At 43.3% G+C, this 13,732-nt stretch overlaps 1 protein-coding gene across 1 annotated transcript in view; it reads right to left on the minus strand.

The window, feature by feature from the left end:
• Nucleotides 1–4,185: 4,185 nt before the first annotated feature.
• The window catches only part of LOC144784302 (LITAF domain-containing protein-like), a 255,396-nt gene continuing 245,849 nt past the window's right edge, over nucleotides 4,186–13,732 (minus strand). The window contains exon 6 of the mRNA XM_078662998.1: nucleotides 4,186–4,789. Coding sequence (XP_078519124.1) covers nucleotides 4,681–4,789 — 109 coding nt within the window. The 3' untranslated portion in view covers nucleotides 4,186–4,680. The remainder of the gene's footprint in view (nucleotides 4,790–13,732) is intronic.

A 13,732-nucleotide genomic window follows, 5' to 3' on the forward strand; every position in this document is an offset into this window, starting at 1 on the left:
GACTAGTAGCGCACATAACCACCCCCCATTCCTCGTGCCTTTTCCTGTCCGGCCACCTAAAGCACAACCGAGGTAACGGGGGGGAGGTGCCTGGAATACTTTACCACCATAGTCCAGAGCTCGACCAGTGACCTCAGTAGTTCACGAAGCGTCCACCACAATTAGGGCCCAACAGGGGAATCCAGAATTGGCACTCAGATGACAGTACAGGAGAGTAGTGGTCAGCGTTCAGTGTCATTCATCTTCGTTTGCCGAGTGAAAGTCGTCTTGTCTGTCATCACCACTATGCTTGTTGTCCGCACGTTCTCGCTTAAGTTTCTTGATAAAATGTTCCACTTGCTGAAGATTGGTAAAGAAATGTTGTTTGGCTTGATGCGTCACTCTTAGTTTGGCAGGGTAGAGCAGTGCATAGTCAATTTGTAGTGCCCTCAGCTTTTTCTTGACTTCTAAAAATTTACGCCGTTGGTCTTGCACTATCGGGGTGAAGTCCGGGTAGATGGAGAATTGAACCCCATCACAGGATAGTGTACGGTTGGCGCAAGCCGCCCGCAGCGCAGCATCTCGGTCCCGATAATTCAGAAGGCGGGCAATGATGGGTCGTGGCGGGGTCCCAGTAGCAGGCCGGGGGCCTAGGGACCGATGAGCACGTTCAACCATAAATTGCTTGGAGAAGGCCTCAGGGCCAACCGCCGCGATCAGTATTTTCTCCACATAGTCCTCCATTCATCCTGTGTTGGTGGATTCCGGAATCCCAATCACGCGGATAATATTGCGACGACTTCTGGCTTCCAACTCCTCATTCTTAGCGGCTATGAGCCGCAGCACATTGTCCATTCTTGCAAGTTGCGTCGTGTGGGATGCCGTCGTATCATCATGGTCGGATATGCGTTGCTCAGTCGCTGTAATACGCTCCTCATGTGCATCCAGCTTGTGTACCATGGCGTCCATTCTCGATGACATCCTGTCCACTTTGTCTACTATGGTAGCGAACCCTTGCCTCATTTCATGCAGCATCTGTTGAAAGTCGGTGGTGACAGGGCTGGTGTCCGAGTTCATCTCAGCGACGGTGTGGGAGCTTCCCGCCTCCTGTGTGCCGCGCAGCCCCCTCTTGGCCGTAGCTGAATCTAACGATAGTTTGGGCTTCCTACTATCCGGTTTGCCCATGGTTAGTCATTTGCAGGTATGCGCAACTGAGGATAGCGGAAGTCCTCCTTAATGGGTGCGAAGGGAGTTGAAAGTGGCGCAAAGCCGCTCAGCGCGGCTCCCCAGGAAGCACCCCCACGCGAAGTGACAGCGAATGGTCGTGCAGTGGGATAGCAATTCAATGCCAGTCTCAGGGATGGCGATAACGGGTCCAATCAGGGGAGATGCCACAGCGCAAGCCAGACCCACAGGAGGCGAGGTGATCACCCTTCCAGAGTTGAGGCCCCACAGTCTATGCAGGAGGAAGATGGCGCCGCGGGGAGCAGCCCGGGCCAGCGCTGTGAAGTTCACCTCTCACAGGCACGCACCACCCACGGCACGCAGAAGTGGCAGCAGCAAAGAGGAGGCCTTGCAAAAGCAGATGAGAACCGGAGCAAACCGAAGCAGTAAGTCTGTGGCAAAATGGTGACTCCTCAGGCCCTAGTAGATAGGCAATAGAACGCCTTATTTATTTATTTCGATTTATATAGCGCGTTATAACCTAGGGGGGTCTCTAAGCGCTTTACACAGCAGCTGCGATGTAGTAAGGACTCAGCAGTCCTAGACGTGCGAGCATGATCAGCGTTTGTAGCTCCCGTCTCAGAGGCGGAGGGTGCAGGGCGGGCTTTCTGCTCGATGCCGGCGCTCCCCTGTTGATTCCCCGGGCACTGCGGACCTCAGCTCAGGCGCAAGGGGCGAACGGTACCGCAGACAGTACCCAAATCCACAGTAACGAGCACTAGGCGTACCTCTTGTACTCCGTGGGCGCTAGTGTCCAGGAGATGGGGTCGGAAAGGGCCTCCACATAGCAGCGTCTTGTACCGCCCCTTTTCGCGAAATGGCTGCCAGCCGAGCCAGCCGGTATCGCCGATCCGCGCAATGCTCCCAGCAGAAGCAGTGGTGTGAGAGAATGGGCGCCCAATCCACGGGTGACAGCCCCACCGGACTCACTCAGGGCCGCCGTATTGGTCAGAGCTGAATCAGCGCAGATCAGGGACGCCGCGCAGCTGAGGATATTGTGGGGGCCCACCTGCCTCGTGGCGAGCCTCGGTCTCTCGTAGGCCGCCAGCCCCGCCAGCGGTCACCGCAGGTCCACAGCTCCGCTCCGGCCGAAACTTCCTGGTAACGTAGCTTCGGGTAGGAGGGCGGCGGGGCGCTGAAACTTTCACCGAAGCCGCAGTGGGATAACAGGCATGAGTCAGCGTGGTCAGGTCGAGCACGGGTGGCGGAATCTCAGGATAAATGTCGGATTTGTAGTCCAGGCAGCAGGAGCCTCACATCAGTGCGGCCATTCTGCTAGTGCGCCCTCTAGCGCCCCCCCGGAAGCATTGCCTCAACTCTTGCCGTCAATATCATTAACATGGAAAATGGGTCCCTCTCAAAGGGAACCGTTCCGGCACCCCTGCCACACACCTTTGTTAAGCTCCTCCTCCTTAAACCAATACAGCACATCCACAGGTGCAAGCTAATTAGTGCAATCTCCAAAATGTCTTACTTCCTTGACACATGGATAGCGGTGATAGATTAGGTACAATACAACATGCAGCGTAACTACCCTATACCTGAACGTTAATTGGGTTTCGTGCCCATGAAATATCACCGAGGTGCTCCTCTTCTCCGTGCAATCGAATCCAAACCTGCTCCAACCTCCAAGTGGCAAAGGACAGTAGATCAATCAGCATTACTGACAGGCTTAATCTGCAACAACTGCTTCAAGATGGATCTGTTCCTATGTTATGTTATGTTAATAATTTTGTAAGCGCAACAGCTGCCCTAGCAAAGAGGCGTCCCGGCGCTGCTAGATAAAGTGGTACTGAACAGCTAAAAGCTAGCCGACCGTGGTCGTACAAACCTATGATGAAAGGAACAAGAAGGTTTTGATGGCTTTCCGGAAGGCAAGCAAATTCTCCATTCCACGGATGCCGACCGGCAAGGAATTCCAGAGCTTGGCTGCCAAAACCCGAAAAGAACGACCACCAATGCGGCAGAGTTTAGTCCGAGGCACAACCACTTGGTGTTGTCCTAATGAACGCAGACTACGCTGAGGAACATATGGAGTCAGGAGAGGACGCAGGAGATCTGGGCTCCCGAATTTAAGGTTCTTAAACGCCAAGCAGAGAGCTTTGAACTGGATTCGGGAAATAATCGGAAGCCAGTGCAGCTTTCTGATCGTAGTTCTGGCCGAACACCTACGAGGAAGTCCTACCAGGGTCCTTGCTGCCGAGTTTTGAACTCACTGGAGTTGCGCTACCTCGGCTTTATTTGCACCCAGGAACAGCACACTGGCGTAGTCCAGGCGCGAAAGAACAGTGGCCTGGACAATAAGCTGGCGTGGAGCCAAAAAGTATAGATTGAGTCAGTGAAATCACCATGATGAGAGGTGCGGTTGAGCTTCTGAAGGATCCTTCCTCTCAAACATCCGCTCAATATTTATGCGTCCTCTGGCACAGGTATTGGAAGAGAACAAGATCACAGTGAGTTGAAGGCTGGACAGTAAAGTATGGAGTGATCTGCAAGTTATGTGGTTAAATTGTGGCCAAGCCCACTCAGCTTTCTATCCTTCCAAGACCTCATATCTGATCAACCAGGGATCTTTCAAGGGGCAAAGATAGAGAGGTAGATCCTTAGGGTTCCAGGGAATGAGGGACTGAAATGCCAAAAAAAGGTCTTAAGCTAGAGCTTATCAATTATGGCGTTAGAAGATTCTTGCATATTGATCTACTCGGGCTGGCATTTAAGGATATGCAGTGTAAATGGTCTGGAGGGGGGGATATCACATTGTAGGATCTCGCCAGCATTACCTTAGGTTTCAACTACCTGCATTTCTAATTCCTTTTGTTCTACAAGAGGGCCCCTGCAGGGGGCATACGGTTGTGTGTCGATCTACCGTATGAATAGGTGTGAATGTCCACCAACTCAAATTGTGAATAAAATTGCTACATGATATTAACATGAACAATTTAGCAATAAAACTGCACAGAATGAAATACGACTTGTAGAGTAAACTTTTCATCATTAGATTTATTTAAATGATTAAAATCAGCAATTCAATAATTTCGTTTTGCATCTGACACTTTATAGACATGAAATGTTTGCTTTCTATGTCTTCATTGATGTATTTCGCTGTCCAGCATTTTGCATCTGAGGAGACCGAGTGTAAGCTCACAGTTATTTTCCTTTACGAAGAATAGGAAATCGTAAATTACAAATATTCACAGAGAGTACAATTATTTGGCTTGTAGAGGCCCACAAACGATCACATCATGGTGAATAAAAGAAAAAACATTTTCTACACCATCCAAATTCTGACTGCAAGGGTTATTATGCAAGTAACCCTGATTTAAAAAATATTTACAACTTTTGTCAAATTGTATCAAAAAATCTGAAAGCATAACCATTGAGTTATAGATTTAAACATGTAAGATGCTATGCATTGTGGCATTTTTGGTAAATTCAAAGGCACGGATTCGATTTTTGTGGCACACAAACAAGTCTGTGTTACATCCGTTTGTATTTGTAAACATGATGGTTGCAGTTTGGGCAAAAGTGGTCCACATCCTTGCAGGAATCCACGCAGAAGGGAATAAAGCAGCACCCCAGCCAGCACCTGAAACAGAGAAGAACAGTGAGAAACGGACATCTGAACATGACCATGCGTACTTCAGGCTCTGGCGTGATCGGGTCAGTTCTGTTCACCACAGCACTGCAGAGGCTGTACGTTTATTCATTAGTCCGGCCTTTAAGACAGCGTTCGATGTCTCACCATACTACTGCTTTTCTCAATAATTCATACATAATGTAAATACATAGAAGGGCTTTTGGTCAACAAGCTTCGTAGCTTTGATCTTTTAACCCCTTGCATGCGATATCACGATCCGATATCACGGTGAGCGTGTGCGTCGGACGGCCGGGGGCTGTCTGATTTGCGCATACGTGGAATTCGCCCACACAGCAAGGGAATTCCAGCTGCGCCCAAAGGGTTAAACTGTCATTCACATTTTACAGACACTAGGGGGCAGATTTACAAGTAAACGGACGCATCTCTGCATCATAGCAGAGATGCGTCCGTTTACTTGCGTCACGCAAAAAAAACCTTGCAGCGCCATGGTGCGCCGCCTTGTAAATGCGACGCATCCATGGTCTGACAGAACCGTCATGCATCTGTTGGGGCAAAGGTCACGCATTGCTGGAGTCATGTCGCACAAAAGTGACGCAACAGCGGTGCAAAAGTGTTGCAAGGGGCTTGTAAATCTGCCCCTAGATGCTTATACTCTTTTGCTCATTTACTTGTCGTACATATGCAGGCAGAACATACCAGCAGGGTTCTAAGCACACGCAGACCTACCCAAGTACAGATATCCATATACACAGACCAATAGACACCCTCAGAACACACCAATAGGTTCTTTTGCAGAGTGATGAACAGACAAAAAGACAGATAACACACCTGCATGCATCTATGCACATGCAGATAGGGTGACTAGATGGCTTTTGTGTCATCAGAACAGCATGAGACATATTTACAAGCCCCTATAGCCACCGGGGCATCAAGCCACCAAAGCATCACTTTATTTGACTCTCCGGTGGTGTAGCGCCATTTTCAATATTAACAAGGTGGCGTGGATCCACTGAGTGTGGCCTAACGCCACCTTGTAAAAATGCCCCTTTCCGCAGCAGTCCTCTGAGGCAAAGGGGCGTGCAATGGGTGTTGTTGTGTGCATTCCACAGCAACACCCATTGCTTTTTGACACTTCCCCAGATGTACAAGGAGGTATAAATCTGTGGCAGCGCCAAAAACTAATGCCATGCAAGAGCAGGCATTATAACGACGCATGAGGCAAAATGCTTTTATTTCGCCTCGTTTTTTCTTTTTCTATGTGTGCTGCATTTTGCAGCGCACATCAAAAGCGCAAAATGCCATTAATTATTGTTTATGTGCAGGAAGTTGTCTCTTACTGCACATAAACAATCAATAAATAATGCTGATTTTCTACTTCTATGTCTGCTATAGAATGCAGCAGAAATAGAAGTAACAAATAACCAATAGAGATTGTTTACGTGCAGGAAGGTACACCTTCCTGCACATTCACAATCATTCCCTACAACGCAGGCGCCCTTGCACTATAGTGTAAGGAAGCCTGCATTGGCGCTAGGCAGCTAAGTTTAGCACGTGATAAATACGGACAATCCCCATATTTTGAAAATGTCAAAATGCTGCTCTGCCAGATTTGGCACAGCTACATGCTCTGACATTTTCTAGAAAATATACGGCATGGTTCCAGTACTGGTCTGATATAGTAATAATTTCCTTCACATTACCATTTCTGACTAATGTTTGAAGATGTATTTAAAAAGAAAGCCCAAGGCAGGACGAGTAGCGTCGCAGTCTCTTGGATCCATTTGGTTGCCCCACAAGCAAGCACATACACACCCAGCTACAACTGTTCATACAGGCATGCAGACGCCTTTGTACAGGCTAATACCATACAAGTACCCAATCACTCTCACCAGAATGGCCATAAGCTATTCAAGAAATCATACCAAGTGAAAGAAAGGTACCCAGGAACACAGAGGTTCCTGTCCACAAACACAGCACAGAGATATCACTCACATACACACACACACATGTACACGCGCCACACACATTCCAGCACAGACAACATATATTCAGGCACCCACGTACAGCGAGTGGGAGAACAAGCAGAGAGATGGATTGAGATATGAAAGGAATGCTAAATTCATCTGGTTTAATCTTTAGCCCTTTTCAATGGCATCCACTGGATAGATTAATGTAAAGTTGCTGCAGGCTTAATGTGTAGCCCTTTCAAGGGAAAATCACATTTGAAATAGAGAAGGGGTGAGTGTTGCGTCCGCGGCCTCTGCTTTGAAAAAATAACTTCCACTGGTTAATGAAACATTTCCGCTGAAATCTAAACCTTACCCTCTTTGGAAAGACCCCTAATATATAACCATATAATGTCCTCTCTCAAAGACTATGATCCTCTCAGCTTAGAGTTGTCAGGTTTGAACAGGTGCATCAACTACTATGTAATTAGTTCTTAGCTTTCTTTCTACAACTCATTTCGTCAAGTTTGGGAGTCAAATTGCCTCAACTGAAAGAACCAAACTACCACTCTTAGAATGCTTTGATTTATTAAGTCAAAGTCCAGGGCTAGAAACACGGGACCTCATTTATGAAAAGTGACGCATCTCTGCGAGAAAACAGCGATGCCTCACTTTTCATTGCGCCCTCCTTGTGACACCTATGATGCGTCATATTTACAGTATGACACATCATGTCACAAGGAGATACAGATACGTCAGTATGTCTGACGTATCTGTAGGTGCAAAAATGACGCATTCCTGGAGTGTGTCACAAAAGTGACTCAACTCCAGCAATGGGTCATTACCCATAGGCAAGTCCCATGTTAAATGTGCCTGTGTCAGTCTTACGCCTGCCATGAGCCAGGCGTAAGATATTGACGCATTTGCATCCTAGACGTGGCACAGTGAAATCTCATAGATTTCCCTGCATCACTTCTACGACCCTTTTCCTGCCACGGAATGCCCCCCTGCATACATTATACCTGGCTCTACGACCCTTTCTTGCCTCCTAATGACCCCCTGCATACATTATTCCTGGTGGATCACTGACATAATATCGACGACACAAATATCGAGATACACAAATATCGAGTCAAAAATATCGATTGACAAAATATCGACTCCCTATCTTCAAACAGGTAAGTACCAAAATATCGACTCCAAAATATCGACTTACAAAAATATAGACTGTCAAAATATCGATTTTTTAAAATGTCTTAAAAGTAAGTTAAAACTAATATAGTAATAAATATATTTAATATAAACTTAGAAATAATTATTAAAAAAATATAATTTTAATAAATAATTTATGTAATTAAAAAAATTATATCACCAAAAATTACACACACATATATATATATATATATATATATATATATATATATATATATATATATATATATATATATATATATATTTAAACATATTATTAAATAAACATATATAACATTTTAGAAAATGTTTAAAATTTATTGTTACAACTATAGTGAGTTCAACATTAGCAAAAGTGTTGGATAGCGTAGAGGTAAAATTTACTACTCCCACTCCAGTGGGTGCAACAGTAGGGAAAGCGCTGGATAGCGTAGAGGTTAAAATTACTATTCCCACTCCAGGGATGTATGACGTTACAACGCATACTTTTACAACGCCTACCATTACAACAAAACTTTTACAACGCAAATTTTTTTACAACGCATACATTTACAACGCAAGATTTTACAACGCATATACCTTTACAACGCATACCATTACAACATAAGTATTGGTAAGTATATAATAATTTTTTGAATATAAATTAATAAAAAATATTATAATATAATTTAATATAATTTAATTTTATTAAATAAATGTAATTTAAATGTAATTTTACTTTATTTTTACAAAGTACCCCTGTACCCCAAAAACCCCAAACTGACCCTGAACCCTAAAAATACCCCTTTACCCATAAACTGAAAACTGACCCTGAACCCTAAAAATACCCCTTTACCCGAAAACTGAAAACTGACCCTGAACCCTAAAAATACCCCTTTACCCAAAAACTGAAAACTGACCCTGAACCCTAAAAATACCCCTTTACCTACAAACTGAAAACTGACCCTGAACCCTAAAAATACCCCTTTACCCCAAAAACGGAAAACTGACGCTGAACCCTAAAAATACCCCTTTACCCAAAAACTGAAAACTGACCCTGAACCCTAAAAATACCCCTTTACCTACAAACTGAAAACTGACCCTGAACCCTAAAAATACCCCTTTACCCCAAAAACTGAAAACTGACCCTGAACCCTAAAAATACCCCTTTACCCAAAAACTGAAAACTGACCCTGAACCCTAAAAATACCCCTTACCCAAAAACTGAAAACTGACCCTGAACCCTAAAAATACCCCTTTACCCAAAAACTGAAAACTGACCCTGAACCCTAAAAATACCCCTTTACCTACAAACTGAAAACTGACCCTGAACCCTAAAAATACCCCTTTACCCCAAAAACTGAAAACTGACCCTGAACCCTAAAAATACCCCTTTACCCAAAAACTGAAAACTGACCCTGAACCCTAAAAATACCCCTTTACCCAAAAACTGAAAACTGACCCTGAACCCTAAAATTAAAATATTTATCAATTAATCAATTATAATTAATTACCAATTATATTTTAATTAATTACCAATTAATAATTCATTAACAATTAATTTTTAAAAAATATCAATAAATAAATTAACATATTTAATTAATTATAATTAAATTACTTCCCACCCTATTCCCCTATAAACCCACAACCCGCTACAGAAAATAAATTACTAAAATTAAAATATTTATCAATTAATCAATTATAATTAATTACCAATTATATTTTAATTAATTGCCAATTAATAATTAATTAACAATTAATTCTAAATTATTATCAATAAATAAATTAACATATTTAATTAATTATAATTAAATTACTTCCCACCCTATTCCCCTATAAACCCACAACCCGCTACAGAAAATAAATTACTAAAATTAAAATATTTATCAATTAATCAATTATAATTAATTACCAATTATATTTTAATTAATTACCAATTAATATTTAATTAACAATTAATTCTAAATATATATCAATAAATAAATTAACATATTTAATTAATTAGAATTAAATTACTTCCCACCCTATTCCCCTATAAACCCACAACCCGCTACAGACTTATATTACACAAAAAATAAAAATTATTAATAACTTACCTTAAATTCGATAATTTTGTTGTCTATATTATGTCTAGTCGATATTATGTCCATTCTATATTTTTGATTCGATATTATGTCCATTCTATTCGATATTAATTTTCTCTAGTCAATATTTTTGTTGTCTATATTATGTCTAGTCGATATTATGTCCATTCTATATTTTTTACTCGATATTCTGTCCAGTCGAAATAATTGACTCGATATTATGACTGTACACCATTCCTGGTGCAGGTATAATGTGGCGCAGGGGTTTACAAAGTGTTGCAGCAAACAAATGATGAACAGATTGCTGACAATGCAAACATTCTCCCCTAGTCAAAAGATCTGGGTTAAATCTATCGTTCTTTTGCCCACTACGCCACCCTAGTTTGGACCCAGCTATATGCAAAGCAGTCTTGACCCTGTGCCCCATGAGAACAGTCCAGACCGAACTGCCAGGCCAGGTTCTCCCAGGACTGGAAACAAGCATCCTGGGATCAGTTTCAGGGTATGTCACCCTTTTTCAACCAGGGTAGCTTGAATCCAGTGGCCCAGTGAGCAAGGGGCCCACGTCTGGGCATACCCATACCACTTAGGGCGAAAATTGTTACAGCAAACAAATGTTGGACGGAATGCTGACAATGTAAACATTCTCCCCCAGTCAAAAGATCTGGGTTACATCCATCGTTCTTTTGCCCACTACGCCACCCCAGTTTGGCCCCAGCCATATGCAAATCAGTCTTGACCCTGTGCCCCATGGGAACAGTCCAGACCGAACTGCCACCAATTGTGTGTCTTTTGATTTCTCGCCCTAAGAGCGCCAGGTATGCCCAGACGTGGGTCCTGGACTCACTGTGCCACTGGAATCAAGCTATCCTGGCTGAAGAAACCGGTCCTAGTATGCTTGTTTCCGGTCCAGGGAGAACCTGGCTTGGCAGTTCGGGCTGGACTGTTCCCATGAGGCACAGGGTCAAAACTGATATCCATATGGCCAGGACTAAATTGGGGTGGCGTAGTGAGCAAAAGAATGACGGATTTAACCCAGATCTCTGGACTGGGGGTGAATGTTTTGATTTGTTCTGCATTTCGTCCATCAATTGCGTGTCTTTTGCTTTCTCGCTCTAAGTGCGCCAGGTATGCCCAGACGTGGGTCCTGGGCTCACTGTGCCACTGGAATCAAGCTATCCTGGCTGAAGAGGGGTGAACCCTTGAAACCGGTCCTAGGATGCTTGTTTCCAGTCCAGGGAGGACCTGGCTTGGCAGTTTGGGTTGGACTGTTCCCATGAGGCACAGGGTCAAGACTGATTTGCATATGGCCAGCTCTAAACTGGGGTGTCATGGTGAACAAAAGAACAATGGATTTAACCTAGATCTCTTGCCTGGGGATAAATGTTTTGATTTATTCTGCATTCTGTCCATCAATTGTGTGTCTTTTGGGGTTTACAAAGTGACGCATCTACCTAGATGTGTCACTTTGTAAATGTCCTCAAACATGGCGCATATTTTGATACCACTGGTGCGTCACAAAAATTGACGCACCAGCGGCGTAAAGTGACGCAAGGCCTCATAATTAAGGCCCATGGGGCCAGATTCACAAAGGCGAACATACACTTCGAGTAAGTTTATGATTTTTTTTAATTCACAAAGGAAGTTTACGGGTAGTATGTTTAGGACTGCACTCGTGGAGGAAACTCCGCACATAAACAAATAGGCAGCCGTAAAGATTCTACTCATAAAAATGTTTTGTAAATTGCCACAAATCATCAACTTACATAAAAAGTGTAATTTTACCTTTGTTAATCAGGCCCTTTATTTTTGGTATATGGTACATTCTAATTACTTTTCAATCTCCGTGCATTAACGTTACTGAATGTCATTTTTTTATAAAGTCTATTTTCGGTGTTAATGATGTTGACACTCACTTGTTTTTATTTACCTAGTTTTAAAGGATTTAAAAGTGGTTCATATGTTGGCATTTTGAAAAATTACTGATAAAAAAAATCGAACTTATTGCAATACAAATGTTTTACTCCACTTATTGCTTATGTATATTATCCTATGTGTCCATTTCTTACAAACATGAATTGATCAATAAAATACATTATCTTTATGCAACATGAGGGAAACGTTCTAAAGTGGGAATAGTAATGTATGTATGTTTAGTGTAGAGCCCAGGCCCTGAATAATTTTTCACCCAGTCAGTGCACTGAGATGCACCCAAGCGGTCACGCAAAAAGCATGAACCCAAATTAAATCCTTTGAATGAGGATTTCTTTAGTTCCTTCACCAGTGCAAACAGATACATAAATGTGGTGCAACAGCTAAACCCTGTTATTCATGTACCAATCACCGAGTCCAAAATGGTAAAAAGACCAGACTTAGGGGCATATTATCAAGGGGGCTTATCTCCACTTTTTTGGCTTTAAAAGCCAAGAAAGCGGAGATAAAATTATCTCCCTATTACCTAGCTGTCGCTAACACCAGTTAGCGACAGCTAGTAGGAGATAGCGACCATCGTGGGCCCCACTTTGCACTTCAGTGATATTTATCACTAATGATATGCAAAGTGGGCGTGCCAAGATGTTAGCGACTGGAAACAGTCGCTAACATCGCTATCTCCTATTACCAACTTTTGGAGATATTCTCGCTAAGCGCGAATATCTCCAAAAGCTAACACCTGCCCTGAGCAGTTCTTAGCCATGTTATCCAATGGGAGGTGGATAACATGGCTAAGAGCATTAGCTCGGTAATGCATGAATATCGCTGACTTTTCAGCGATATTCATGCATTGCGGCCGTTTTTTATCGCATTTGCGATAAACCTTGATAATAGCAAGGTTTATCTGCGATAATTTCTGACGATGCTTAGCGTTAAAAAATTCGTTGCTAAGCATCGTTAGCGATAAATATCGCTTAACGTTGGTAATATGCCCCAAAGTTCTCGATGTTGTGTATACAATAGATGTGCCATAGGTGGAAAATTCATTATCTAATTCAAACATGCACTGGCAAGGCCAGGGAGGAGTGGTGACCCAATCAACTGTGTCTAGATGCTCTTCCCATTGCCCCCTGAATTAAACCCCTGTTGTATCAATAGAGTCTCCTGAAGGCGCCCAAACCTTTTCCCCGCTACATATTACCGCCTCCCCAAAATACATGGTGACTACCACGCTGGATATGCACAAAGCCTAGTCTGCTGGAATGTATCTGGGCTATTGGCCAAATTTGATAATAGTGTCAGGGTTGATTATGTCCCAAAAAGTTATTTTATTCTACTGCAAGAAACTTGGGGGCATATTATCAAGAACAGCGTTAAAATTATCCCCGCTTTTAGCGGCAATAATGGGCTTGATAATATGCCCTTGTGAATTCCCATAGAAGTCCAGGTTCACACCAGAACATAGGCTTCTATGGGAATTCTCAAGGACATATTATCAAGCCCATTATCGCCACTTTAGCGGCAGTTTCCTGCACTAAAGCGACTATAATTTTAACGGCGTTCTTGATAATATGCCCCCTGGTGTACAGAACACATAATATGGGAATGTTTTCTGAAATGTTGTGTCCCAGCCATTAAAGGGAACAGAGGTAGAGCTAGTGGGGGCTGATGATATTTATTCATCCTACATGCAGCTTTAGGGTTTTCCCAGTGCCTGTCAAACATACAGGGATCCAGATTCCTTTGTTGGCACACCCCAACAACTTGTACTTCCTGCTAGCTAATTCCCACAATGCTGT

This window comes from Lissotriton helveticus, chromosome 10 (genome assembly GCF_964261635.1).
Source record: "Lissotriton helveticus chromosome 10, aLisHel1.1, whole genome shotgun sequence".
Classification (NCBI taxonomy): Eukaryota; Metazoa; Chordata; class Amphibia; order Caudata; family Salamandridae; genus Lissotriton; species Lissotriton helveticus.